General features: G+C 55.5%; 1 protein-coding gene across 2 annotated transcripts; it reads left to right on the plus strand.

The window, feature by feature from the left end:
- Positions 1 to 3,420: 3,420 nt before the first annotated feature.
- BAHD1 (bromo adjacent homology domain containing 1) lies at positions 3,421 to 27,507 on the plus strand. 2 transcript variants are annotated; one of them, XM_012766422.2, is made up of 7 exons: positions 3,421 to 3,780; positions 18,317 to 19,756; positions 21,827 to 22,209; positions 23,187 to 23,346; positions 23,810 to 23,886; positions 24,629 to 24,729; positions 25,223 to 27,507. In XM_012766422.2, exons 2-7 carry the CDS (start codon positions 18,331 to 18,333, stop codon positions 25,410 to 25,412), a joined length of 2,337 nt encoding a protein of 778 aa, XP_012621876.1. In that variant the 5' UTR covers positions 3,421 to 3,780; positions 18,317 to 18,330; the 3' UTR covers positions 25,413 to 27,507. The 2 variants fall into 2 exon arrangements, with proteins under 2 accessions (XP_012621876.1, XP_012621875.1); XM_012766421.2 differs by having other exon boundaries at positions 24,638 to 24,729.
- The last annotated feature ends 451 nt before the right edge of the window (positions 27,508 to 27,958 follow it).

The following is a 27,958-nucleotide window of genomic DNA, read 5'->3' on the forward strand; positions in this document are numbered from 1 at the left end:
TCCAGTGGGGCTAAGGGGCCAGGTGGTTCAGTAAGTGTTCCTGGGACTTAGAATCAGGCGCTCTGGGGGATGATTTGAGGGGTGGGAGAAGAGGTGCCCACTCCCAGGAAAGCAGACGGGACCTGGGCATGGAATGGAGGGAGGAGAAAGTGGTCACTGCCACACCACCGCAGGGACTGCCCTGCCGGTTGGGGTGCCCTGTCCCGTGCCAGGTGGCTGGATCTGAGGGCAGGCGGTCCGCAGGGACTGCGGCGGGCAGTGGGGGGAGGTGCCTGCCGGCTGGACTGGAGATGACGGAGCAGCCAGTCTGTCCCGGCTGTCAGTCTGGTTGTTCGCGGTGGGGGAGGGGTGTGCAGCGTGTTCTCTCTGGCCCTGGATGTTTTCCTCTCGGCATCTCCCTCTCTCGGCTCTCCGGCTCCGAGGCAGTTAACCCTTCCTGATGGGTCTGGAGGTGCCTGGGTGGAGAAAGCCCTTGCCCGGTGGTAGGGAGGGGATGGCCCTGGTGGACCTGGAGACATGGTGGACCCAGTCTTCTTTCCTGACCAAGTGCCAAACTCTTTTCAGTGGGGGACGTCTGGGCTGCTGAACATGCCAGGGGCAGGAAGGGTGAAGGGCCCTTGCCATTGGCATAGCTGCCCTGGTCAACTTGAGTGAGGGCGGCATTCACTCAGGAAAGGTTAGAGGCGCTGAAGGAAGAAGAGGTAAAGTCCTTTTCAGGTGTGGAAGGGCTTTCTGCTGGGAAGGAAGGAGGCCCAGTGGCAGAGGTCCCTGAAGTAGGGACAGGAGAGGCCAAAAGGTCCCTTTGGGGGACAGGCAGGGTGTAGCCCCTGGCTTCCTCTTTGCTGGCTTGTTGACCAGCCTTAATAAGCAACAGGGTGGAATCGGGGAATAGAGGTAGATGAGTGAGCTGGCGGCACAGGAGGAACACCAAGTGCCTTTAGCCAGCCTGTGTCCCCAAACCATAGCCTCTCAGTCAGAGTCTCCTGGAGCAAAGGACACAGCCACCCACATGGGAAGGCTCTGAGGGTAGAACCCTCCAGCTGCCGGGCAGGCTGGGCAGGCCGGGTGGGTGGAGTAGGCTTTCATGACCATCCTGCCTCCTCTCCAGTCAGTATTCCCCTTTTCCTCCCACCAGGGCCCCAAATAAGACAACTCTTTTCTCCCCACCCCAGGACCACTGGATCTTCACCCCCAGATGCCAGGGAAAAGTCTAGTTCCTCCAACCTCATCCTGCCACCATTTCCTAGGCTGAGTGTGGGCTTCCTGCCACTTGAGTCTCCTTCCCTGTGCCCAGGTACATTTCTCTTCTCACCTCTCAGTCCCTGCCCATTGTGGAGCATGAAGCAGCTGCCACGGTCAGCACAGGCTGGGCTGCTGACAGGATCCCTGTCCCCTCTTCTGCCTTGGCCTGTAGCGGCCACTGCTGTTGCTACCCTCTACCACCAATCTCTGATGGGGGTGTGGGACACCATGGGGCTAATTGGCCCACAGGACAGATTGGGACAGGGAGAGGGGGAGTTTTGTGAGGTGGGGAGTAGGGTAGCCCTGATGTGTGTAGGGGAGGGGGCTGTTGGGAATCTGTCCTGGGAAGCTTAAGGAGGGGAGAAATCTTTTAGTGTCCTACTTTTATAAGTTTGGGGATTTTGCTTTCCCCAAGGGTGGGACGTGGGAGAAGTAGGGGCAGTTGTCTTAGGAGAAACTGGCCCTTTGAGAAGTTTCCAGATCACAGTCTTAGCTTCCAGTAACATACTTCCCTTGCTGGGTGGATCCCTCCTTTAAAGGTGTCCCACGACACAGCTAGACAGGGTACGACCCTTGACAGCTCTGGAGGCAGATGGGGGAACACTTTTGGGGGGGGTTAATTTCCCAGCCATAGCTGCTAGCAGCCCTGATTCTCTTAAAGGCTGCCTGAGTGAGATAGTGCTTGAGTCCCAAGGTCTAGAAAGGCTGGGCACTGTGTGTGGTGCAGAGGGGCCCCTCTGGAGAAACCCCTCAGCCACACTCCCAGGCTGGGTTTTTCTGGCTTGCTTAGGCAGCCTCAGCACTCTGGGTGCTTCTCTCAGCCCGAGGCGTTCCTGGGCCCAGCCCCTCCCTGGGTTGCTCCTGCTCCCAGCACTCCAGTGACTTGACACTACCCTTTCTGCTGCTGCTCCTTTTACCTCCCAAAGCTCCCCTCCCCCGCTGAATTGGGAATGAGGCTTTGTTCCGGGGTGGACTCCGCATTTCTCAAGAACCTACTGTGTGCACATGTAGTGCTTGTTCAAGTGAAGTCCTATGCGGGCTCTGTTACTACAAGAAGCCCAAGACACGGCCCCTTCCCGCACTTAACAGGGACCTCCCACCTTTCCTTGTGACCTCAGCTTGCTGTGCCCACCCACTCCGCTGACCCCGCGAGCGTGCTCGGGCTTGGAAAGACACGTCTGTGGGTGTGAGATTCGGAGCCACAGCATTCGGTGACTAGGGGGAAGCCAGGTAAGTGTCTACACTTGGTCCCATCGTGGCTTGGGGACGCGAGTGTGTCCAGCCGCGCCTGTCAGGTTGCCCGCCCCTTTCTCCCTCCCCCAGAGAGCTCGGATGTTCCCCGCGGTGGTGGAAGAGGGTGTGTGGGTGTCAAGGACTCACAGACCAGGCTCTGCTGTCAGCTGGAAATGGATGAGGGTTCCACACTCTGCTTCTGAACAGGGTGAATTAGGAGCTGGGGTTGGGGGCGGTAGGTGAAGGGCAGAAAGAGGAAAAAAAGATGCGGGTGAGGGGTTACCGAGCCAGGACCGACCTTGCTTGAAAGGAAAGGAGACGTGGCACGCAGGGAAGTCGGAAAGATGAGGCAAGGGCGGGAGGGGCTTCTCAGCAGTCGGGGCCCTTTCGCTGGAGTCTGGGGCCCTTTCTGCAAGAAAGGGGGGTTGTTCTCGCTTGATTTTCGGCTGGTCTTCCCGAAGCTTTGCCCTAGGGGCAGCAGCCTCTGGCGAGGGTGGGGTGTTCCTCGCCCGCAGTTTTCCCCTGCCGCTGCTGGGACGATGGATAAGGGGGAAAGGGGATGCAAAGGGGTGACGGTCAGGGCGGGGGCGAGATAAGATTTCTCCAGGGGGGCAGCGGCTGGGGGATTGGGGCTCCAGGGTCGGGTCACCATGGGATACGGGCTCAGGCTCTGGAGACGAAGAGAAAATCCAAGAAGCCGGCAAAGAGAATCATCCCCCCGCCACCACCCTTGGCACCGTACCCCTCCCCCCAGTCCCCACCACTCCCCGCACCGCCTCCCCCGGCCGCCTCGTGCTGCCCCCTGCGTTGGGACGACCGACCCACGGTTCTGATTGGTCGGAGACCGGGAGGGGGAGCCGAGGGCCGGATTGGCTGGCGGGGCCAGCGCAGGGCGGGGCGTCTGATTGGCGGAGCTGGCCGAGGGGTGCGCCGCTGATTGGCTGGGGACGAGGAAGCAGGAAGGAGGGCGGCGGAGGCTCCGCTCTCGGGGAGTTTGTGGGGGAACCGCGAGCGGCGTAGCGGATCCCGGAGCCCGGCCCCCGCCGCCCGCCCGTCCGGCTGCCTGCCCCGCCCGTCCGGCCCCAGCCGTCCGCCCGCCCCGGCCAGGCGCGCCCGCCCCCCCGACGGCCCCGCCCGGCCGCGGCCCCCGCTCCGCCCGCCCGGCCCCGGCCCCCAGGAGGAGGCGCTGACGCAGCAGCGTGGAGCCCGGGAATTGAGCGCCCCCGGGGGGTTCCAGCCGCCGGATTCCAGCCCGGCCGGGGCCTGCGGGCGCCCTGAGCCGCGCCGTCCGCGCCGCCCGTTCCGGTGAGCTAAGGGCTGGGGTCGAGGAGGGGGAAGGGGCGAGCGGGCAGGCGGGAGCGAGCGAGGTAGGCAGACAAGCAAAGGGGGAGAGGACCGGCCGCCCGTCAGCGCGCCCCACCAAGCGCGCCGCGTCGCCGCCCCCGCCAGCCCGGGAGGGGACGGACGGACGGACTACGCGAAGCAGGTGCAGCCGCCCGCCCCCTCGCGCCGCCTCCCTCCCTTGGGTCCGGCGCCACGGTCCCGCCATCGGGGACCGCCGCGCGCCTCGAGGTGACAGCCCCCGGGGGCCGCCCGCCTTGCAGGCCGGGGGCGGGGTGGGTGGCGGCCGCAGGGTGGCAGCTTGGCCGGGCGGCGGCGGCGCGGGCGTCCCGGGCTGCGGAGGGCGGGAGGACGCCGGTCGTTTCCTCGCCGCCGCGGAGCCGGCTCGCCTCCGAGTGCGCGGGCGGCGAGGCCCCCGCCGCGCCCCCTCCCCCATCGCGGTCCCCGAGGCTAGGGGCCGCGGCCGGGGGCGGCGCCGCGGGATCGCCCGCTCTAGGTGGGGGGCGCCCTCCCGCGCTGAGAGCTGACCGGTTATCGCTGGATGGGGGGCAGGAGATGGGGGCCGCGCCGGGGCACGGGGCAGTGTAGACCCGACCCGATCGGGCTGGGAGGAAGGGAGGCGCCGAAGACGGAAGGGGACCGGTTCGAAAAGCGAGTGTGGGCCGAGGGAGGCCCGGCGGGGACCGTGCGGGGCGGCGGCCGAGTCCGAGGTGGGGCGGGGGGAATCGAAGTTGTCAGACCGCCTCTAAGTGACAGCGGGACCCCGTGCTCGCGGTCCGGCCTGGTCCTGCCTTGCCCACTCCGCCGCTGCTTCTCTAGGACTGGGGGCCGGGTCAGGTCGGGCCCGAGGGGCCCGCTCGGCTGTGAAGGCGGCGGACAAAGGCGGCGCCCGAGCGGGCGCAGGTGGTGGCGTCGGGGAGGGGAGCGGGTCCGAGGCACCCACCCCGAGGGGCGGGTGACCGGGCCGGACTCTGCCCCTGCGACTGCGGGGGCCGGGGCGCCCGCCGGGAGGAGCTGCGGCACTGGTTCACCGCTCCAGCCGCTGATCGCCTCGCTGCTGTGGGAAGAGTGGGGTCGACTCGGCCAGGGCCGAGGGGCAGGGGTGGGGGTGTGCGCACAGTGCGTCCTGGCTGGTGGTGGCAGGGTTCTGGACACATCAAGGCGACTCTCCCCGTGAGCCGCTTTAGAGCTTGCCAGGAATGAGGGGTTTTCAGCAAGCAGAGTCTGCCTGCGGGCAAAGGTTTCACCCCACCTGGAACCATCTAGTCTCCATTATAGACAGTTCTAAGAGTGCAGAACACTAGTTGGATTGGAACTAGGAGACACCCCCCAAATGTGCTCCTGTAATCCCTCCACAACTGCTTTCAGCACTTTTCCTTAGCCAAGGAGGTACCCACATAGGGAAATGAGAAGCTGAGTTTAAAAATCCAGGCAGGAATTTAATGATTAAATAAAAAGGTTTCCAGCCTTTTTCCTTTGTGCCACCTGAGACTTTCCTCCCCACCTTCTTCACTCCATGCCTTCCATAAAAAAGGAGAAAAGGCCTCAGAGGGACCACTTGTCTTGGAGGGGCACCACTGCCCTTGGCCAGCTGGAGGACACTTAGGAACCACTGGCATAAGCTGTGAGTCCCTCCAACCCCACCAGCCACCAGCTCTAAGCTGGATGTGTTTACCTGTTTGGAAAAACTCACTCAACTCCCTGTTCCCCCTCATGTGGACACCACACCTAAAGGAAGAGTTGGGATCACAAAGACATGGGAACTCAGGCTGTTTAGAATGTGGATTTTTGCTGAGAATCTGGGTTGGAGTCCCATCTTGGGGAGGGCTGGTTAGGAGCTGCTTTCAGCTGTGATTGGTTGTAATCTCCCCCCCCCCCCAAAGCTGCCTGCCTGCCATGCCAGAGGAGTAGAATGGGCATGGAGTTTATTCATGGTCACCCCCAACACCCTCCCCAGAAGGGTCTAGACCCCAGTCCAGGTGGAGTTGAACCTTGTGGGAAAGGGAGATATTACCTCACACTGGAGACAAAAGTTTGTTCTGAGAGAGTTTAATTGCATGTCTAAAATCCAGAGAATGAAGAATCTCAAGGCCTTTGTGCCTTCTGTGGGGCTGTACAGTTTCTTTGGTGACAGTCAGAAGGAGGTGACCTGGTCTAGCTACTGGAATATGAAGAAGAGTTGTCAAAATAACTCATGCCAGTCAGATCTGGTGTTTAGGAGGGTCTGCTCTGGGGCATTTAGTTGGTGATTAGGTTGTTTCTTTTTGACACCTCCTTTTCTTCCTTTCTGTTGCCCTCTGTCCCCATGTCAGGCCTGTGTTGTCACAGCCTCCATTTCCCTCCTGCTTCCCTCCTGGCCCTTCTGATCCAGTCTGTACACAGCTACCAGAATGTTCTTACTAAAGCTCCCCTTCCCCAGGTGACTCCCCTCCCCACAAACTTGCAATGGCACCCCTTTTCCTGCAGCCTGACCCTATACAGTGTCCCCTCAGGCTGTTCCCTGGCCATGCCATGCACATTTATCTCCCGCATCTTTGCTCCTGCCACTCCCTCCCTTCCTCTTCTCCCACTTGAGTCCCACTTGTCCTTAGTCTCGCTGTTGCTCAGGCCACTCCAGGCCAGCGCATTCATCTGCCTCTGGATTTTCTAACATGACATCTTCTTGAGTGGTTTTGTATGTTGGAAGTTTCTTAAGGACAGGGAGAGTATGAGAGTGTTAAACCTTTGTGTGTGTGTGAGTGAAAAAGCGAGTGAGAATATTCCAAGATTCCTCGGATAGAGCTGTTCACGTTGTTTTTGTTGAATGAATAAATGCAGTTGGCTGCTGAGTTGGGCAGGAACAGAGGGGAAACCTTCCCTTTAGCTTCCCCAGAAAAGCTCAGTGTGAAGTACTTGAGGGTTTCCAACCTTTTCTGTCAAAGGCACAAAGATAGGGCATGTTTGGGGTGCTCTAGCATGGGACATTGAGCTGCTGTTTCTGATATTTATGCTGGTGAGGAATCTGTCCTGTGGATCGCTCACATGATACCATATAGACATGAATTGGAAAAGGGCTGTAATCCTGTTTTCCTCCTACCTCACCAGACCGTTCTCTCTACCCAGCTTTGCTGCTCTCATGCAGTTTTCCTTGTTGTCCGTGCTAAATGAATCCATATGTTTTATCTCTTCTCAATCCGAGTGTAAATGAGGGAGAAAACACAATTCTTAGAACAGAAAAGAAAAATACTCCTGGGTCTGGCCCATGGATGGGACTTTTGGGGCTGTTTTTGGAAGAGGTATTTATGGGGGCATCACTGATGTGAGAGGCACAGTCAGCCCCACACTGGACCCATCAGAAAGGAAAGCTACAATCCCAGCTCTCTCAGACTTCGGTTTTTGTTCCCCATCAACCCTGGATCATGGGGGAAATGGAAAGAGGACTGGTGACCGGTTTAGGCGAGACAGTGAAAAAATATATTCTGCATCCATCCCCTTTCCCCCAAACCTCCCTTTTGTGCCCCAGTTTGATGATTAATGGACCAGCATTTCCCTTCCAAGCTGGAAGGCCACCCCTCACAGTTGCCATGGCAATGCAGACCGCTCCCCCGTCAATTAAAAAAAAAATCCCTACTACTTCTCTCCTCCTTCTACTGTAGCAGGAGAAAAGCTACCTCAGAATGCATATCCTGGGCTCTCCTCAGCTGCTTAAGCTGTTTTTGCTGTGTGTTCTAGAACGTGGTCCTTTCTTTCTGGGGATTGCCTGAGTTTCTTCACCTTAAGCAAATTGTGCCCCTCGTGGAGCCAGCAGCCCCTCGAACACTTCTATTAAGGAAACAGAGAAAATTTCTGTTTATTTATTCACCTGAAATGCAAATTAAAAACCAGAAAGAGCCCTCTTCTATCTTTTCCTTTCGGGTTAAAAAAAATAAAATCCCGTCTACACCTTCTCTGGTGTTTGGAGGTATAAGGTGGGGAGCATTTGACATCCATAAAGGAAGTTTCAGTAAACATGGAAGGAATTCAGCCTCCTAGCATATGTACTTCAAAATGGAGTTTTGTGGGGATTTTCAAAATTATTTTCATTCCTCCCCACTTCTCTGTCCCAGCATCCAGGAGGACTTGTGTGTTTTCATTTTATCTGTTCTTATTCCTCTTGGCCTTGCTCCGGCAACATCTGGCCTCAGCGCCCTGTCGCAAGGTGAGTCATTAAGGAGAAAAAAAAAAAACTTAAGGAAAAAAGTCTCTGGAGTTGAGAAGTAGCCTGTGTTGAACTAAGGCTGCCAGCCGAAGCTGCCGAGTTTATGGAGCATTATACGAACAGCCCCGACATTAAAGGGCCTCCTTTTTATGAATGGGTTGTGAAGAATGTAAATAAAGCAGCATCTCTCAATGGGGAAGCATTTTACATAAGCAGTACTACCCCAGCCCAAGTATTTATGGGAATTTGCTAGCACAGTCTGGCAAGGCTCACTTCCTTTGTGAACTTGCCATTGTGCTGGGAACTTTGGAGGGACAAGGAGAGTGTGCTTCAGTTCTGAGGGCAGCCCCAGGGCCCCCGCTTTGCAGGTTTCCCCAGCCTTGACTTGATGGCCAGCTCATGGCTGGAAGTGCCTGTTAGCCCTGCAAAGTTGGGAAGGACAGTGCGTAGTCGACAGCTCATGGTGATTAGAAGCACAGGCTCCTGAAGTCTGCAGTCCCAAGATTCTGCAGCTCTGGAGCCCTCGGGCTGCCTAGACCTCCCCAGGACAGGGGACAGGGAGGTCCTTGATGATGAAATCCTGCCTGGTTTTATGGGCGGCACCTAACTGGTATAAAATGGACTGGTTTGAATTTCAGCTTCTTTATGTTTCCCCTGCCCACCTCCTGGTAGTGCCACTAATGAGCAGTAAAATGGCTAAAAGGGAGGAGGAGGAAGAGTAGCAGCAGCAAGGCTGCAGGCGATCTGAGAGCACCCTCCGCCCAGCCAATGGGAATGTTGGTGTCATGCCCTCGATGGCTTGTTCTGAAAGCTGGGGACCAGAGTACTGTGGGTTTAGGGAGCAGGTCCTAGGGCTCAGTCATGCCCAGGGCTTAGTTATGCCCAGGACTTTGTGTTGTGTCCTCGGTCAGGGGGTGGGGAAGACAGGGAAATCATCAGATTCTATTTTTCCCAGTGGGAAACACCCACAAGGATGGTTGTTCACCTGACTCAGTGTTTGTCGCACTCACACAAAAAATAGCATTGTGTTTGAGATCTTCTGCAGGCCCAGTCCACCAGGGGTAAAAAATGGATTTGTCTCTCAGCCTCGCTGATTTGAGTTGGGAACTTATTTCCGAGTACCCTGACCAAGTTACCTGCATAGAAAAACGACAGTGAATTTTCTTGGTTAACAGTATCAATGCCAGGCAGGAACTTGGGTCTCAGTATTTTTCTTGTATCAGTTCCTTTTCCACTGGGTTTGGAGAGGAGAGATGCTTTGACCCCCTCTCCTTAGGTAAGGAGATGGGACCTGTCTTTCTGCCTTTCTCATGACCCCAGCCATCTCACCTGGAGTGGTGCTGACCACTCCCACTTTCATTCCATCTGCAGAGCCTTTTTGGGATTCCTAGCCTCCATCCTTGCGGCTTTTTCAGTTTCTTGCCTATAGAGGAGAGGGGTAGCCCACACTTACCACCCTTCTCCTACCTGTACAAAATGTTTGGGGATCATTCAGTTTGTTAATTACATTCTCATGTGATTAGTTTAGAGGTGAATTTACTGGTTTTTAGAAGGCCTTTGTAGAAATCATGGAAAAGGTATTATTAGGGTGCGACCTGATGCCAGGAGATCCTGACAGGTATGCCAGAAGAAAGGATGGCGTCCACGTTTCCACTGTAGTCAGAACCAGCAGGGTCCTCCTTAGTCGTGAAGGTGTCTCCTACCTTGTTCCTGGAGAGACTTAGACAGTTTGGACAGAATGTAGAAAGGAATTCTAAAAATGATTGGCTGTAAGATGATCTTCAGAGAAAATTGAAAGGATTTGGATTTTTTGGCCCAAAGAGAGGTAGCCAAGGGGCAGTTAATGTCTCCATATATTAAGGTGACTGTTAGAGTGTGATTGCAGTCTGGGCTGGAGGAAGGGGATTTCATCTGAGGCAAGAGATGTGGACAGACACATGAGGAAAGTTTACCTTTTTCTGGATTTACTGTGAGGTCAGGACAACATATCTTTGAAGCCAGCACCCTTTTCTAGAATGTAAATGTGTTAGTTTCAAAAGTGCAGAAATGATTTTTAAAATTATATTCCCTGGCCAGCCCACAGATCCCATTTAATTGGAGTGCATCTTCAGTTCCTTTGTGGTGAAAAATCAGGAAAAACTAATAATGGGTTGTAATGCCAATAATTCAGACAATACAGAAAAATGAAATTGAACGTGCATGTTATCAGGCTGGCGTGCAGTAGAGACATTGTAGCTCCCTGCACCCTCAAACTCGTGGGCTCAGGCAAATGTGTAAGTTACCCTACATGTTGGTTGGTCTGTGACCCAGCAGCTGTCCTGTGAGGCCCTAGACAGAGGCAGCGTGAGGGCTTTGGGATGGTTGCCGGATGCCTGCCTCTGCTCTCGCTCCCAGCAGGATTGTGGCAACTTTTAACTCTCTGTACCTGTTTCTCCTCCCAAGGATGAGATGATGACAACTACCTTGTAGGGCTGTTGTGAGGATAAAAGAGATAGTGAATGTGGCATGCTTAGGGGGGTGCAGGTGCATAGTGAGTGTGTGACAGACATTGGCCATCCTGTTCCAATAGAAGCCTCTTCACCAAATCGGAAATTCCCTTCCCTGCACCCTTAGGGGGCTTGGGGCTGATATTGCTACCTCTGGTTCTTTGCTGCTGACTGCACCTTAATATCTGCGGCATGTTTTGTCTTGATACAAGTGTGCCCGGTACTACACTCACTTGCTTAATGGTTTGGGGATAACAAGTAGAATATTTTCCTGAGGTAGCTGGGCAATTTGGGAGAGAAGAGAAAGAGGATGGTAATGGAGGAGGGTTATGCTGTGTAAATATAAGAGGTTTCCTAGAGTAACCCCATTGAACTGTGGGTTGGATTGAAGAGGCGCAGTGGACTTCTGGGGATGGGGGAGGGGAGAGTTTGGGGGTCAGAGGGCTCTTATCATGGGCTCCAAGTGGTACTATTGGTCTAGAAATGTTATATGGGGTGGGGCAGATGGGCAGCCACATCTTTGTTTATTCAACAAGCTCTTAAGTCCTGTGGGTGGGGGAGATGCACCCCTTTGCCCATGGAGCTTGCATCCTGTTGACAGTGGCACTAGGTACTTAGTTACATAAGAGAGATTTGAGTAGGGTGTCCCCAGCTCTTGTAGGGTCTGCCTCGTGATTCTGCTAGTGGAGTGTTGGGGAGGCTGGGAGCAGAGCTCCATTTTGGCCTGCCTGGTTAGTTTCTTCTGAAAAGTAAGCCATCTTAGGAATTTAAGTTGTTGGTTCCTGGGGTGTCCAACACACATCCTTTGCCCTTCTTGGGCAGGTGCTCAGAGCAGGTTAGTGAGTTGCTGGCTTGTTTTTTTGAAGAATGGTGCATCAGTAACATGAGGATTCCCCCTGATTCTGCTGAGGGCCTGTTGCTGAGCTTTGAGGCACCCCATATCCTGTTTGTTCTGTTTTATTTCCCCCATGTGATTAACTGCTCGGAGCAAATGGGTCCTGGCCCAACCTGGGTAATGTGGCATATGTGTAGGAGGGTCTGAGGGAGCCTTAGCCTAGAGCTCGGGTTCCCCCAGCCTGGAGTAATCCAACATGAAGCCGAGAGGGGTGAGTCTTGGAAAGTTGAATTTGTCTCCTGCTTTTTAAGACTTCAGCCTTTGTCTGTCACCCCTTCTTGCATCCAAACATTTATGAAACGTATTTCTCAGAGTGCTGTGCACTCCCTACTGGGCTTTCATTCCCAAAGCACACCTAGCATGAAGTAGGCTCTCAGTAAGTGTTGGAATGAAGGCTTGGCTTAGATGTGCCCTTTGAGAAGCTGCCTTTAGGGGATCTCGCAGCCAAACTCTGAGCATCATAGCATCCATCCTAGCCCTTGTCACATTGTCTTCCTACCAGTCTGTGCTCCAGTTTCTTACTCTTTTGCATTTTTTCCCCCAGTACTTAGCCTGGTACATACATGTAGGGGAAAGGGAAAAAGAATGAGCGTGTGCTGGGTGTGGTGGTGTGCACCTGCAGCCCCAGCTACTAAGGAGGCCCAGGTGGGAGGATTGCTTGAGCCCAGGAATTTGAGGGCGTAGTGTGCTATAATTGTGCCACTGCCCTCCAGCCTGGGCAGCAAAGTGAGACCCTGTCTTTAAATACAAGTGTTTTTTTTTTTTTTTTTAATGAGCTTATATTGAGCACCTGCTGTATTCCAGGCACTCTGCTAGGTACTTCACACACACATATTTATTAAACTGATCCTTACAACAACTTGCTGTGGAGACAAGGAAACCGAGGCTGAGCGTTCAAGCCGTTGACGGAGCCCAGTTAGGATTAGCAGTGGCATGAAGTGGCTTCCAGCCCTGCATGGGTCTCACCTCTGCTGTGTGGGGCCATGGCAGGGGGCCAGCAAATGTTGGCTGAATGGGCAAAGGTCAGCAGAGGCGTGTGTGCCTGAGAGTGAGCAGCAGGTCCTCTGGCTTAGCGGGGCCAGCACCTGTGGATGCACGTCTGCCCCTGCACACGGGAGCTGTGCGCCGGAAAGAAGCCGGGGAGGGCAGATCCCTGGAGTAGGGACGTGTACCTTTAAAGAAAGCCTCTAAGGACTAGTTTTGTATTGCACGTGATTACCTTCTAATTTGTCAGGTTAGAGTTTCTTAAAGCAGAACACTGGTATTGCTTAAAATACCATGCTCTCTGCCCACTGTCCTTGCTCAGGGATCTGTGTGTTTTAGAGCAGCTTTTAAATCCAAAGGGTGTGTCGTCTTGTCTCTCACCCTCAGCCTCTATCTGTAGGAAGGGCCTTGCCTCAAGTCTAGGGTGTTGGCAGTTTCTAACTATGTGAGATTCTACCAACTCTACTGTTACTATAGGCCTGTACTTAGTTGCCTTTCTAATATAAAATGGAGGAGGCCACTTTATAGTTTAAAACTCCCCTCCCTCTCCACTGGGATTTAAGTTCCTTTACAGTTAGAGGAGATGGGATGTCTGACTTTGGCTCGCGAGCTGGAAGTAAGCAGAGACTCTGGACCCTTGGGTGCAGTCCCAGGCCTGTATGTCTGTCTTTTGCTGGGATGGCCAGTGGACAGGAGTAGCCATAGGTGGGACCTGGCTGCAGGGCTGGGCTGGCTGATGCACTGAGCCCTGCCTGCATGGGCTGAGTGTGAACCTTTCCTGCACGATTCCTCCTGCCTCTCTGGTCTCCCAGGAACCTCCAGTGTGCAGTGTGAGGGACAGGTGGCTTCACAGGCCGTAGGTAAGGTCATTGCCTCCAGGGGGCTCTCTTGGCTCCTTAGATGGCCACCAGACCTGAGGGCAATCTAAAAACAAGCCTGTGTCCAGATGAGTTAGGCCAGTTACCTTAGGTGGTGCATCATGCTTTCTGCGCAGGTGTTTTAGGCTCCCAGCTTTGCTGCAGCATGAATTGAGTGCCTGTAGCAAGTGAGGCTGACGGGACACCAAGGCGGTGGGGTTGCCTGTCTTCAGCGTGGCACCAGGGTTGGAACTTCTTGCCACAGAGCTGAGGCTTCTGCTCTGTGTGGCTGCTGCACTGAAGCCTCAGTCCGATGGCGGGAACAGGCAGAACAGACACCCTCTGGCCCCATCCCTGGGGTCTAGCTCTGCCCTTAGAATCTGAGCAGCTCTCCTTTCACCTTAGAGTCTTCCTACAGCACAGAGCTGGTGTTCAGGGTCTGTTGGGATACACTTCCTGCCCCTGCCTTCTTCCTCTGTTGTAAACCGAGCCCCCTACAGTTCACCCCTCACTCAGTCCTGCAAGGGAGAAGAAGCCTTGTGATTATTGTCATCTTTCCTTGGGGTGGACACTTCGGTGTTCTCAGTGGAATAGAAGTGGGGTTCGGGCATAGGCTGGGTTTGCAGCGGTAGGAGGAAGCAGTCTGGGCTCCTGCTGTGGGGAATTGCCAGGCCAAGGCTGAGCTCCTCTGCCAGGTCTGGAGGAAGGGAGGGACATTGGCCTGCCCGGTTCCTGCACTCTGCTAGGCTCCTGCACAGTGACAGCACTTCACCACCACTCTTACGTATGGTTCCTTTGGTATATCCATTTTAGATGAGGAGTCTGAAGTTTACAGAAGTTAAATAAGTTGCTCATGAGGGGCACAGCTGGCATTTAAATCCAGGTCTGCCTGACTCAAAGCTTGAGTTCTTTCTACTTTACCAGCTCTTCGAGAGATTCAGGAGATACCAGTCCTGTCTTTACCTGGCTTTACCGGAAGGACTGCAGCAGCTTCACCTTCTGTATCTCTCCACAAAGTAACAACAACTACGTTTAAATGCAAGGGAGTCTGCCTTTGTGCTCTTGCCACTTTTCTTCTCTGATAAAAGATTCAGGAAACTTAGTGCTCATGACAAGTCTTACTCCTGTCATGGCGGGGAGAGGTTATTCCAAGAGAATGTAGAGGAGGAGGACAGTGCTTAACTCAGTTCCAGTTGTGTGGGTTCAGCTGCAGTTATGGGGAGGTGGTTTGGGGCAGCACACCTCCCAGCCCTCATCCAGGTGACCACTGGTCTGCCCTTATCTGAGACACCCCCTCTCGCCCCCAATACTTCCCTCCCAATAAAAATGAATCAGAAATGCCTGAAAAGCCAAATTTAAAGTGCAGTTGGTAAGACAGGATTCAGGAAGGGCAGTGGGACAGGGCCCTGCGACCCGAAACCCTGAGGATGGTGTGCGGGGTGTAGCCCGGAACAGGTCAGTGAGGGCAGAGCAGTGGCCAGGCCTGAGGCCCTCTTCCTGCCCCAGGGCAGCCTCTGCTTGTGGGAGTGTTCTGGGCTCTGACCTGCCTTTGCAGCCCCCCACGCCCCTGATTTCCCCTCAGTGGTGCCAGCAACCTATGCTCCTCTGGGCCTCTGGCCCTGCCTTGCTTGAGCCGGGAGCCGGGCACACAGCACCTCAGGTGTGCTCTGCTCACCTGGTGCTGCTGCCGCTCGAGGGCAAGAGACAGGACATCTCTCCTTTCTGCCTCCGTGGAGATGACTTCTCCCAGCCCTGGGCAGGCTTGAGCAGCAATGAGGCCCAGACCCCACCATGACACTTCATTGGGGCCTGATCTCCCCCTCGATTTTGACACCCTGATGCACCGGAGAGGCAGAGATGGCCTGCTTGCTGTTTTTAGAGTACACTTGTGAGGATTTTGGGATTCAGCCTGTGGATCTCTGATCTTTGGCCTAGGGGTTTGTCGGCCAGCCACTATCCTTCAAGGCAGCTGTGTCACTGGGGACAGTTAGACTGGTTTTCTTTAGTGAGAGCTTGCTTTACACAGTCTAGGTGAGAGGTAATGTATCCCCCCGGGGTGGGGGGGTCCCTCCTAGAAACAGCTTCCCGGAGAAGAGCGGCAGTGCTGAGCTAACCCAGTGCATGTTGTCCCCTGGCAGTGGTGGAAAGTTCCTGGGTAAGCTAGTACATAAATGGGAGGAACAGCCGGAGGATTGGCAGGGCAAGAAGGGGAGCCAAGCTTGCTCTCCTGGGATCTCCTTTTCCCAACCAACCCAGCTGGGCCACCCCCTGCGGGTTAGAGGGGCCCTGGCAGGCTGGGAGCCCCTCCACCCAGCCCCACCCGAGGGAAAAGCTGCAGCCAGCTCCTCACTCTGGCTTTAAAGCATGACTCACACATGCTCTCCCCAGATTGCTGTGCCAGAGACCCCATCCCCTCCTTGGGATTCCAAGTGGCTGAATGACTTCGCAGCCGCCTGAGGCACCACAGGAAAGCTAAGAGTTGTTTTGCAATGTGCTTTTGATGGCCTTGGGTGTTTTTAGCGGGTGACGGGATTTGGCAGATTCAAGGGAGGTTAGCAGGAGGCTCTTAAGCTTGATTTGGAAATGTGACTCGCACCCTGTGATTCAGAGGCTTCCCAGGATCTGTGCCCACCCCTCGGGAGGCAGTGGATGTCCCTAAGGGACTGGAAAGCTGAATGGGAGGTTAAAGAGCAAGATAGTCTACAGGGAACAAACCCTCAGGTTCTGGGGACAGGCTCTTGAACGCAGAAGGTGTGTCTCAAGGCATTGACTCTCCTTCCCACCTCTCTCTGCTTGAGACCTTTGTGTGTTGAGGGGGTGACTCTGAATGGGGCAGGTGTCCCAGGACCCAGGGACCATCCGCCCTTGCAGCCAGTCCCCCAGCAGGCTGTGGGGGAGTGGTTTTCCCCTGCTATGAAAGCTTCTACTAGCCAGGCCTGAAAGAACCTCCCTGTACTCTCTCTTTCCTATCCACCCCCTCCTTGCTCTGTACTTGGTGTCCTTGTCCTCAAAGGCCACAAGCCCAGGTGATCTCAGCCTTGGCCCCTGGCCATTTGTAGGCCCAGCCCCTCTGGTAACTTGGGGCCTGTTGAGGGGCTTCAGCCCCTGCCCAGCTGCATGGTCTGTCCACTCATTCTCATCTCCAGGCCCCTAGGGAGTGAGGGAGGGCCGGGCTGGGCTTTCCTAGGAAGTACAGATGTGCCTCTGCTGCTTTTCTGCTTGCGCCTCCACCCCCAGCACAGGGGAGTCCTGGGTTTGGGCAAAGGGCCTGTGGGTTATAAGCCAATGGGATGCTTTTGAGAGTAAAAGGAGGCATTGGCACTAAGCATGCTGAGCAGACAGGGGACGGGTGGTCACCCTGATTAGAAGCAGGAACAGTCTTATGGAGCCTAGCAGATGCCTGGGATTTTTTCGGAGCTCTCCGTCTGTGCTTCAGGAATGAATGGATTTGCCTTCTGTGACTCTGTCTTGCCTGGGGCTGGGTCTCTGGGCAGTGGCAGGTCCCCCTGCACGTGGCCAGAGCAAAGCCTGGCACACTGCCTCTCCTTTCCAGTTTTCCGAGTCCTGTCTCAGGGCTGAGAGCTGCTCACACTCCCCTCCGCCTGGTTTCCTGAGTATTCCTTCTCGACTAATGTGGCATGTCTCTGGAGAGAGCATGTCCAGTGATCCCAGGCACTAGGCCAAAGGCCACAGGAGCTAGCTGGGAAGGACTCAGGGATCCCTAGGAGCCCTCGGGCTTGGGACTTTCAGGGTTAAATTCTGGCCCAGCAGGGACTGCTTGAAGCTCCTCTGTGGAGTAAGTGTGAATAACAATAGCAGTAGGGAAATTAAGCTGAAAAGCCTGGGCCTGCTGGGTGGGGAGGGGTCACAGGGGTGCCTGGTGAGGGGCAGAGCCTTGTCTGGCACCTTACTTGGCTGCTCCTGTGCTTTGGATTGAGGAGTAGGTAGGAAACAGCTCAGCAGTCTCTGAGCCTCAGTAGTCTCTGCCTCCCCCATCCCTCCCAGTTCTTCATTGCCTTGGCCTTGCCGGCTCCCAGTGCACAGGTGGATGCTGGGGGGCTTTTGCCAAGCCAAGTAAAGTTAGGGGATGATGCTTGGTCATGGGTGTTTTCTGTCTGGGCTCCGGGGTTCCTGAGGCTCTCCCCACCTCCCTTGACCCTGCCCTCTACTTGGCATTGTGCCTGCCAAGAGGGAGAACTAAGGAACAGGGCAGCCCGTTTGTCACCTGTGTTAATTCTTCTCTTTGTTACTTTCTTTTCCCAACTCTATGTGGCTGACAGGGGTTTAAATCTGTATTGCGGGGTCCAGTGTGCAGTCCCTGGGTTTCTTCCACCCCCAGGAATATGCTGACCCCAGTCTTCCTGACACCTTTTCCCCAGGTACTGGCACTGTTTGGGCTACCCTTCCTGGCATTTGAACTAAAGTGGGCCTGGCTCCTAGGGCTGCCTGAGATCTCCCTGTGCATGAGCTCCTCAAAGCAAGACCCTTTATAGGGACAGGGCTTTCCCAGCAAGACCCAGGTTATGGCTGTCCTGCTTTGTGTGCCAGGTAGGCAGTCCTCAGAAGCCAGATTTTGCCCCTTTCCGGCCCAGCAGGCAGGTTCCTCATCTCAGTTCCTCGATGTCCATCTCCTTATCCTTTTGTGGCCAATCTCAGAAGCCCCGTGTTGGGGGAGGAGGTTGGTGATACTCTGGTAATACTTTGAAGGAATAGATGGGCTCCTGCCACCCACTCCCCGATCCTGGCTCAGCATCTTCAGAGACTCCCCCTGTCCTGTGATGAGTGCCTAGTAGGATATAGAGCTTTGCCACAAGCTTGTGTCCCCTGACTCTGGGGTCTGCATTGTGCCTAGGCTCTCCAGGGGCTTGGTTCAGAGAGACCATGGGCTCAAAGGAGAAAGAAGGAACTGGTCCTTGCACAGATGGTGGTAGCCTGATTCCACTGGCCCATCACATTCTGAAAGGGGAGTCCTGGGAAAATCCAAATTGGAGATGGGGTAGGGTTAGGCCAGAGTTCCTGCAGGTGGGGCTGGGTGGTGCTGCAGTGGGAGAGAAAGCAGGCAGGAAGGGGCTCCTCTCATTACCTGCCTTCTGCCCTGCAGGTTGGAAGTACTCCATGACACACACTCGGAGGAAGTCCCTTCCCATGCTGAGTTCAGGCCCCACTGGCCGCCGAGAGCCCCTGCAGATGGAAGACAGCAACATGGAGCAAGGGGCTGAGGGTGTGGAGCCAGGCGTGCCTGAAAGCCCGGGGCACCTTGCAGGGCGCCGCAAGAACTACCCACTGCGTAAGCGTCCATTGGTTCCCGAGAAGCCCAAGGCCTGCAAAGTGCTGCTGACCCGCCTAGAGAATGTGGCTGGTCCCCAGAGTGCAGATGAGGCTGATGAGCTGCCCCCTGACCTGCCTAAGCCCCCCAGCCCAACCCCATCCAGCGAGGACCCTGGTCTCCCCCAGCCCCGCAAGCGGCGCCTTGCTTCCCTCAATGCTGAGGCCGTCAACAACCTGCTGCTGGAGCGGGAGGACACCAGCAGCCTGGCAGGCGCCCGCCGCAGTCGAGGGGGAGACCCCCATCGCAGCCGGGACCGCGACCGGGCCACTGGGGGCTGGTCTAACTCCAAGAAGCGGCCCCGGCTGGCGGACCTCGGAGGAGGAAGTCGGGACCTGTCCCCAGAGACAGCACCGGATGAAGGTGCACGCCGAGATGGAGACCCAGCTCCCAAGAGACTGGCTAGCCTGAATGCAGCTGCCTTCCTGAAGCTGAGCCAGGAGCGGGAGCTACCCCTGCGGCCGCCTCGTGCCCATGCAGAAGCAGATGGGCGCTCCACTGAGCCCCTGGCACCCAAGGCCTTGAGGCCAAAGTGGGCCAAAGTGAATAGCAAGAACTATCTCAAGGCCCGGCAGGGGACTGGCTCTGGGGAGGCTGCAGGGCCACCTGGCTGGCAAGGGCGCCCTGATGAGCCATGGCCATCTGCCACATCTCGTGGGTCATCTGGCCAGCCACCTTACCAGCCGCTGAGCAAGGCCCTCGAGAGCCCCTTGCGGCTGCGCCCCCACCTGCCCCTACTGATGGGTGGGCAAGCAGCTCTGAAGCCAGAGCCTGGGCGCCCAGGCGAGGAGTCACCTGCCCCCAAGCAGGAACTACATCAGCCTTCTTTCCCCACACCTCAGCTGTCCCCCCTGCCGATGCCTGGCAACCCTGCCGACTACAGTGGCCTGTGCGTGAGGCCTGAGCTCCCTGCAGGCAACTTTTACCTGTACTGTGGCCAAGACGGGCTGCAGTGTGGGGGCTACTCCCCCTGCCCCATGCTCCCGGAGGGCAAGCTGTCCCCAATAGGTGCACCTAACGAGGGGCTCCTCCTGGCCCCGAGCTCAGTGCCCTCAGGCACCCCTTTCCAGCACCCTCCCTGGGGCTCCTCTCGCTACTGCTCTAGCGAGGACACTGGAGTGAATGGCTACAGCATATGTGGAGTGTTGCCCCTGTCCCTCACCCACGTTGGAACTACCTGTGGTGGCTGCCCCTACAAAATGCCTTTTGCAGCAGGTAAGCCTTCCTGGGAGTGGGATATCAGAAGTCTCTAAGATGTGGCGTGCTGGGAGGGTGGGCTGTGGTTCTGGGCAGGAGACCCCCTGAGGATCTAGCTGCTATCTGGAATGTAGGGGGCTTTGAGAAGGTAGAACTCCCCTAATCTACCTCAAGCCTAGAAACATTCCCAGGAAGGGAGCCCCATATTTAGTTCTTAATAGGGCTTTGCGCAGTCTGTTAGGGAGATTTCTTGGCCTGGCATGAGGATAGCATTGTGATGGTGGAGGGCACAGGAGGGCCTCCCGTCCCTTCTCATCGGGATACCCATTCATTCTTAGACTCTTAGTAGCAAGTTAGGTATTAAAATGAGGGCTTTTGCCAAGTTGTTCTTGTACTCCTTCTGCCCTCCTCGAGGAAAGCTAGAATTTCTTACTTTCCAGAAGCCAGTACCATCTCCATTCAGGCAGAGTTCAGCATTCATGGGAAGGGTGATGGGTACCAGGCTTGGGAGGCAAGCAGTAGGGTAGCTTTGTCCTGGCTCTACAGGCCTTGAAAGAGAAGAGGTACCCAGACTTAGCATCACCTTGCTAGATGTGGGCAGACCCTGAGAACAGACAGGCCAAGTTCACTGGCACGGATGGGATGGTTGTCAGGGCCCATAGCCTTGGTGTTTGCCTTCCTAGCAAGACCCAGACACCTAAGAAGCTCTTGTTCCAGCTAACAGGACAGCCCCAGAGTCATTTCTCTTCCCCTAGACTGGCTAGGGCTATTCTCAACTGCCTGTCCAGGACCCCTCCCCAGCTCATGGGTGGAAATGAGATGACCAGAGTGACCCTGGCCAGCAGTTCTGCCCTGTTGCTGGGGAGATGAGGGCTGGGCCTTCCCAGAGCTCTCCGCTCCCCCACCTCTCTTACAGGGGTCTATAAAACAACTTTATAGACCAGTTGGCTCAGGACAGACTGGTTGTTTCAGGTTTCTGCGTGAGTTAGAACTCTAAGAAATGAGACAAGTTTTTTCTTGGGCTTTTCCTTCTCCTTTATACCACTCCTCAAGTCCAGACCCTAACCCCCTCGGCCTAATAATGACACCAGTAAACACCATGTGCCAGTGACTGTTCTAAGTGCTTTACGTATGGGAGGCTGCTTGGCATGTAATTGAGCACAGACTCTAGAGCCGGACAGCCTGGAGTGAAATGTTCTTCCCCACTTCCTTAGCCACACGACTGCGGGACACAAGTCTGTAACTGCTCTGTCTCAGCTTCCTTAACTGTAAAGTGGGGTAGTGGTACCTACCTCAAAGGGTTGTCGTAAGGATGAAATGAGTTATGTTTGTAAGAAAAACAGCCAGTTCTGAACATGTGTGGTATTTTAACTACTATTTATGTTGCACTGAAGGGCAAAGTGACTTGCCTGAGGTCACACAGCTAGGAAGTGGCAGGTTCCAGGCTGTCTGACTCCAGAAACCCTACTGCGCACTATGGAAGCCTGAGAGAAGTTTACATCAGAGCTAAAGATGTTTCCACTACCTGTCTTTCTTTCTTTTTTTTTTTTCTTTTTTTTTTTTTTTTTTGAGACAGAGTCTCACTTTGTTGCCCAGCGAGAGTGAGTGCCGTGGCGTCAGCCTAGCTCACAGCAACCTCAAACTCCCGGGCTCGAGCAATCCTGCTGCCTCAGCCTCCCGAGTAGAGGCGTGCGCCACCATGCCCGGCTAATTTTTTACATATATATTAGTTGGCCAATTAATTTCTTTCTATTTATAGTAGAGACGGGGTCTCGCTCTTGCGCAGGCTGGTTTTGAACTCCTGACCTTGAGCAATCCTCCTGCCTTGGCCTCCCAGAGTGCTAGTACCTGTCTTTCTTGAAGGGTAGAGGGGGAGGTAGAAATGTCTGTTGGCCAATCTCCAAGGTTAGGAACTGCCCCACTCCTTGGATAATCACTCTGACAATCCACCATGAAGCTTCTGATCCCATATGCCACCTCAGTGGCCTTGGAGTACACACTTAGAATTAAGACAGGAGCAGGCTCTGAAAGCAGGTGGTTGAGGAAGTTACTGCTTGTCCTGTCCTGACCCACCCTCTCCTTTCCTAGAAGGCTGCAGGTCCCTAGGCCAGCTGGAATTTCCTCTCCCAGAAGCTGGACACCCTGCCTCACCCGCCCACCCCCTCTTGGGATGCCCTGTACCCAGCGTGCCACCTGCAGCAGAGCCTGTCCCCCATCTTCAGACACCCACCTCAGAGCCTCAAACAGTAGCCCGCGCGTGCCCTCAGAGCGCCAAGCCTCCCAGCGGGTCCAAGTCAGGTCTGCGCACGGGCGCCGGCTGCAGGCACACTGCAAGGAGCAAGGCTGCCCGCAGGCCCAGCCACCCCAAGCAGCCACGTGTCCAGCGCCCACGCCCTCGCCGCCGCCGCCGTCGCCGCACTAACGGTTGGGTGCCCGTTGGGGCTGCCTGTGAGAAGGCCGTGTATGTCTTGGTGAGTGCCAGCTCTTAGCTGTTGGGGACAGGGAGGGTGGCAGTGGAGACATGGGACCTGCAGGGAGGGTGGGTCTCAGGAGCCCCTGGCTCTCTGGCTACTCTGAGAGGTGACAAGGCTCCAGTTCACTTGTGCCCCAGGAGCCAGTCATGTTGGCCCGGCCTGCTCCCCACCCCCTACTGATCCTACTGGATGCCTGGGGAGGACAGGGGACACACAGTCACAGCTGGTGGCTGCCATATCTGTGACTGACTTGTGGCAGCCATCTGAGTGTCTTCCTCTTTCGTGCCTGCTCATTGTCCTTCCATCCTGGATCGTGAAGTGCAGGACTTTCATGAAGGTTTTTGGATGAGTTTGTATAGGGAAAGTTGGGATATGCAGAGAAAATGAGTGATAGAGAGACTGGGATGATGAAAGAGGGTCAGCTGCAATTGATCGAGCACCTCTTAGATGCCAGAACTGAGCTAAGCACTTTGCATGCATCATCCCCTTTAATCTTCTCCCTACCCTAGCCTCTGTGGTATGTCATGTTCCTATAATTATCCCCATTTTACAGATGGGGAAGCGAGGCTTAGCCGTAGATTAAATAACTTGCCCAAAGCTATGCCACTTATGATGGTGGTTTAAGGGTTCAGACCCAGACTGTCCCAGTAGGAAGCTTGAGCACTTATCCAGTACTGGGGGGTTGGAGTGGGAGGGTCAGCTGCAGGGTGTGGTGGTCAGAGCTCAGCTGCAGAAGCTTCGGGCCACTTTCCCACCCCTGTTCCGATCTCCCGTCCTTTCTCCAACCATGGGAATCCCTCACCCCATCCTGTCCCTGAAAGCCAGGCTCAAGGAGAAGAGTCCAGCATGCAGGCATGCTTAGTGGTTTGACTACCCTGAGGAGGTCATAGAGACGACGTCCTTCCCTCCCTCCCTCTATCCTCATTCTGAGTATGGCCCTGGGAGCCTTTTTGTATCATTGGTTTCTTGCCTAGGATGAGCCGGAACCAGCCATCCGAAAGAGCTACCAGGCGGTAGAGCGACACGGAGAGACAATCCGAGTCCGGGACACTGTTCTCCTCAAGTCAGGCCCGCGAAAGACATCCACACCTTATGTGGCCAAGATCTCTGCCCTCTGGGAGAACCCTGAGTCAGGTACCTCTCCTTCTGACTGGGGACCCAAGGGGCAGCTGCCTTTGGCAGGACTATAGGCCCCAGAAAAGTCCCTGCCTGGAGTTTGACTTGGCACAAGTCTCCGCATGTTCCTGGCACAGAGCATGCCTCCGCTCAGCTGGGGTCTTTCTGCTGCCGAGGGCTGCGGACAACCTTGTGGCCTGGGTTGGATCGGCTCACTAACTTTTCCAGCTAGTAGGGCCTGGACACCTGTCCCCCCACCTCACCTGTCAGTGCCTTCTCCCCCTTCTCCCTCCATGCCTAACAGCATTCCAGGCCACCGAATGCTTGGCCTGGGGCAGGGGACGTGGGTGGACGGAGCCTGCAGGATTGGCCCAGGCATTCAGGTTGGATGAGCCTCCAGGGCAGGCGGCCAGCCTGTCTGCCTGTCTGAGTAACTTGGATTTGCCAGCTCAAACCATGACCACTTCTGTTGTCCCCTCAGGAGAGCTGATGATGAGCCTCCTGTGGTATTACAGACCTGAGCACTTACAGGGAGGTCGCAGTCCCAGCATGCACGAGGTGAGCTGCCTGGCAGATAGGGCCGGGGTGGCAGAGGGAGGGGTGGTGGTATGGGGAGGGCAGCCAAGGGAAGTCAAGTCCCTGGGTTTGTCACCTTGGACTCCAGAGAACTTACGGAAGGGCCTAGAGTTTAGCTTTTTTTTCTGACATTGCCCCAGTTCATGTTTCAAAGGGAAACTGGGGCATTAAGCTTTTGTCTTAAAAAGGGAACCCCTGAGGGCAGGGGGTGCCAGACTGGGAGAAGAAGAGAGGTGAGGCGGAGCTGTACACCTGGCCCTGTTTGAGGGTGTCTGCATGATGAGAGGGGGAGAAAAGACTCCTCACACCCTAGGCTCTGCATTAAGCCATGTACTGAGAGAGGTAGCTGCATCTGGGTGTGATCCGGGCTCACATTTTATTTCGTTCCCCCTTGTAGGGACTTTTCATCTAACTGGGAAGATAGGGACCAATTCCCCTCTGCTCCCCTGGGCAGGGGTAGGGGCTCAGGAGGTCAGTGACAGTCAGGAGGCTACTCCTGAGAAGGACAGGACCTAGGAGATATGTAAGGGGAATGCCTGGGAGCGTGGCAGGTGAGGTGTCTATACTTAGGCTGAATTTCCAGGGAAGCTCCCTGGCTTTCTGGGGTCACTAGCTGAAGTCATCTCAGGTCAGCAGTTGAAGCAGAGGGGTTGATGTCTGCCTCACTCCAGGAGTTAGGTGCTTTCCAGCCCTGGTAACCAAACTCCACCTGCCTCCCCTTGAGCCTTTGCAGAATGAAGTCTTTGCATCGCGGCATCAGGACCAGAACAGTGTGGCCTGCATTGAAGAGAAGTGCTATGTGCTGACCTTCGCTGAGTACTGCAGGTGCGTCTACCCTGCACTCTGGCTGGCCTTTGCCCTCAGTTTCCCCAGGGCTGTTTGGGGGCTACCTGGGATTCCCCGAGGAGATCTCATTCTGCTCTGGGCCTGATCTCACTGGGCCTAATCTCCCAGAACTTTCTTCTTTATGGCCTGCCTCCACCATCTGATTTTTTTAGAAGAAAGGAAAAATTGTTGCCCCACTCAGGTAGAATGGTTGGAGCAGAATTGGGGGGTGACAGTACTGCTCTTGGAGAAAAGCTGGGAGAATTGGCAGGTAATTGGAGGGAGGCCTTGGCGGGTGTGTTCCTCAGTGACAGAGAAGAGGGACTGGCGGTTGGCAGAGTGGGCATAGCCCCTATGACAGTGACAGGGTGGAGGCAGCACTACCCCTTGGAGGGCAGGGGGTGTATCCCAGCTCTCTGGGCAGGACAGGGAGGGAATTGGTCTTACTGCAGAGGTGGCTGGGGTAAAGACAACGAATGGTGTGTCACTGCAGATTCTGTGCCATGGCCAAGCGCCGAGGTGAGGGCCTCCCCAGCCGGAAGACAGCACTGGTGCCCCCTTCGGCAGACTACTCCACCCCACCACACCGCACAGTGCCGGAGGACACGGACCCGGAGCTGGTGTTCCTTTGCCGCCATGTGTATGACTTCCGCCATGGCCGCATCCTCAAGAACCCTCAGTAGCCTCCTCATGCCCACACTGGGGCTCCCCACGGGCAGGTGGGGCTTGGGGCAGGGGCACTGCTTGAAGCACAGCACTTGGTTAAGGGGCCACAGGAGCCTGTGGTTGCTGCCCTGTGGTTCCCTTGGGGGTGGGAAGGTCAGGGGCCCCTGCGGGTTCTGGGCCCTATGGGAGGGAAGGGGAGGCCGGTGTATAAGAAAAGCATCAGATCCCTCAGCTTGGCCCGGGGTACCTGTCTGCGGTCCCCTGGGTGGAGACTCAAAGAAGCAGTCTTCCCCAAGGCTGGGCCAAGCCTGAGGGACGTGGGGCCCTTGGAGGGGAGGGGGTAGAAGGAGGGGCAAGATCCTTCAGGAACCAGGCCCAACAGGCCCTCTGGAGCCTCCCCCAAGCCCTCCAAGGGGGAATGGGAGCCAGCTTTACCTCACCCACTGTGACCCGCTGCTTCCCCTCAGCCTGGGACCAGGCTCTCCCAGATTCTAGCACAGCTCTGAGCTTGTTCCTTTGAGGCATAGAGAGCCAGAGTCTGGCTTCCAGAGCATAGACTTCCTCTTCCTGGACTCGAGGCCTTTCTCTGGCTTTCCTCCTTTGCCCCTGCAGTAGCCACTGGTGCTGGGACAAGCCGACCCGGCCCTGACAGTTACAGGTGTGGCCCACTCATGGGAGTCAGTGTCCTGTCCACCTCCCGGAGAGGGCCACCCAGCAGGCCTGGCTTCCCAGAAAGTAAACTGATCAACTTAGGGTTTGTCACGTCTGGGAGGGCAGATGGGTGCTGGGAGAGGGTGGGGGGCAGGGGACAAGGAAAATTGCTACCTGATTTGTTGAAGATTTTTCCTCTTGCCTTACTCTTGGAGGTTCCAGGAAACCTCTTGCAGAACTTCACACATGACTCTTCAAGCCACACCCACCTGAAATCAAACCAAAGGAGTGCTGTGGCCCCCCTTGCCCTGCCACCCCTTACCTAGTCTTTTGTAGATTGCACTAATTTACATCCCATCGAGAATCAACACTGTATCAGTCCACAGACCTGCTGAGCTGCAGCCACTCACTCTAGGAGCTAAGGACCTGCATTTTCAGTTTGTTCCTGTTGCCCAGAGGCCCTGTTCTCACCTCATGCTGCTCCCCAGAGTAGATTAAGAGGCTCAGCCCCCTGTTGTCCTTGCCTGGACTAGGCCCTGGCCTTGGGACTCTTTGTGAGGGGGCTGGAGCAGCCTGGTTATTTCCTATTTGTACCAAAGAGGAGCATGGTGCGTAGAGGGAGTGGAGTGCACTGTGGCTGGGGCCTGGCACTGGGAACCTGCTAGCTGAGCACTTCCACAAGGGCATATCCCCAGGGGCAGGAGCCAAAAAGGGCAGCAGGGGGAGACAGACCCAGCAGGCTGAGGAGGTGGCACTGGAGGAGGACAGTCAGGCAGGGGCTGTGGAGGGAGGTGGACATGAATCCTGAACTCTCCCCTGCCAACCCCCATGCCCTGCCCTGTCCCTTAGAAGATGACTTGCTCCTGATTGGTCATTAGGCTTGGGTGCAGCCTGGAGGCTTCAGAGGTGAATTTATGCTTGGGAAGCCTGGTCCCAAACCCCAAAGGGAAGGGACCTGGGTCTCCTTGTATTGAATAAGCTGTTTGGGGGAAGGTGTCTATGTGGGAAGACGGGGTGGTCATTAAGAGAGGTTGGTAGAGTGGCAGCAGGGGCTCTGGAGAGCCAGCCTTGGAGCCTGCTCATTCCCAGGGTGCTGGGCCCTTGCTGCCAAGGAGCCCAGCCTCACCCAGCAGGAGTGGAGATCAAGGCCCCTCCTCCCAGGAGGTAGGGGCTGCCGCCCAGAATTTAAATGCTTTTGAAATCTCTTAGATGTGGAAATATTTTTTCGAACCTGAAAATGCAGCTGGTAGAATTTCAATGGAAACATAATCCATGTAAAATATATTTTAGTTGATATTTTGTAAAATGCACTTTTTGTGTGTGTTGATCTTGGTTTCCCAGATCTGTATTTCAGTGTTTACAAGGGAGGGAGGACCTTTCCTCGCCTCCCTTTTGACAGAGATAGAAGTACTTCTTTAAGAAAAAAATAAATTTGAGAAATTGTATTGATTTAGAAAAGGATCATTTCCTGTGTGTCCTGTCATCTTTTGGTGTGTGGGTGTGGAGGGACTCACTATTCTTATTTCCTGGCTCCCTTGTAAAGCCTTGCAGCGCCTGTGCTCACTGAGGCCAGTGAGCAAAGAGGGCGGGAAAGTAGGGGGAGAGGAGAGTGAGGAGAGCCGACACAGGAGGTGTAGGGACTTGGAGCTGGCTTCTTGACACGGTGGTGGCCACAGCTGCCTGTTTAGTCTGTGTGAAATCTTCGGGTTGCCAGCCCTCACCTGGTCAGTGACCTGGGGACTGCAAGTGAAGAAACCACCCATCACCTTGGGGAACTGGCCAGCAGAACCTGTCCTAGGTCCTTAGTGTCTTGGAACTGGCACTCCTTGCTTGCTGAGGGAACGAAGGCCACATCATAGGCTAAGGGTTTGTGACCAGTGGGATCTCTTCTCCAGCCCAGAAGCCTCAGTGT

The sequence above is a fragment of the Microcebus murinus genome, chromosome 6, assembly GCF_040939455.1.
Source record: "Microcebus murinus isolate Inina chromosome 6, M.murinus_Inina_mat1.0, whole genome shotgun sequence".
In the NCBI taxonomy this organism is placed as follows: Eukaryota; Metazoa; Chordata; class Mammalia; order Primates; family Cheirogaleidae; genus Microcebus; species Microcebus murinus.

What these genes read in the sequence shown, in the direction of transcription:
- BAHD1 (XM_012766422.2), top strand. Translation starts at nt 18,331, where the DNA reads ATGACACACACTCGGAGGAAGTCCCTTCCCATGCTGAGTTCAGGCCCC. An exon ending in AGAAGGCCGTGTATGTCTTG is followed by an intron (nt 22,210 to 23,186) that starts GTGAGTGCCAGC and finishes TTTCTTGCCTAG; the next exon opens with GATGAGCCGGAACCAGCCAT. An exon ending in CTGGGAGAACCCTGAGTCAG is followed by an intron (nt 23,347 to 23,809) that starts GTACCTCTCCTT and finishes TTGTCCCCTCAG; the next exon opens with GAGAGCTGATGATGAGCCTC.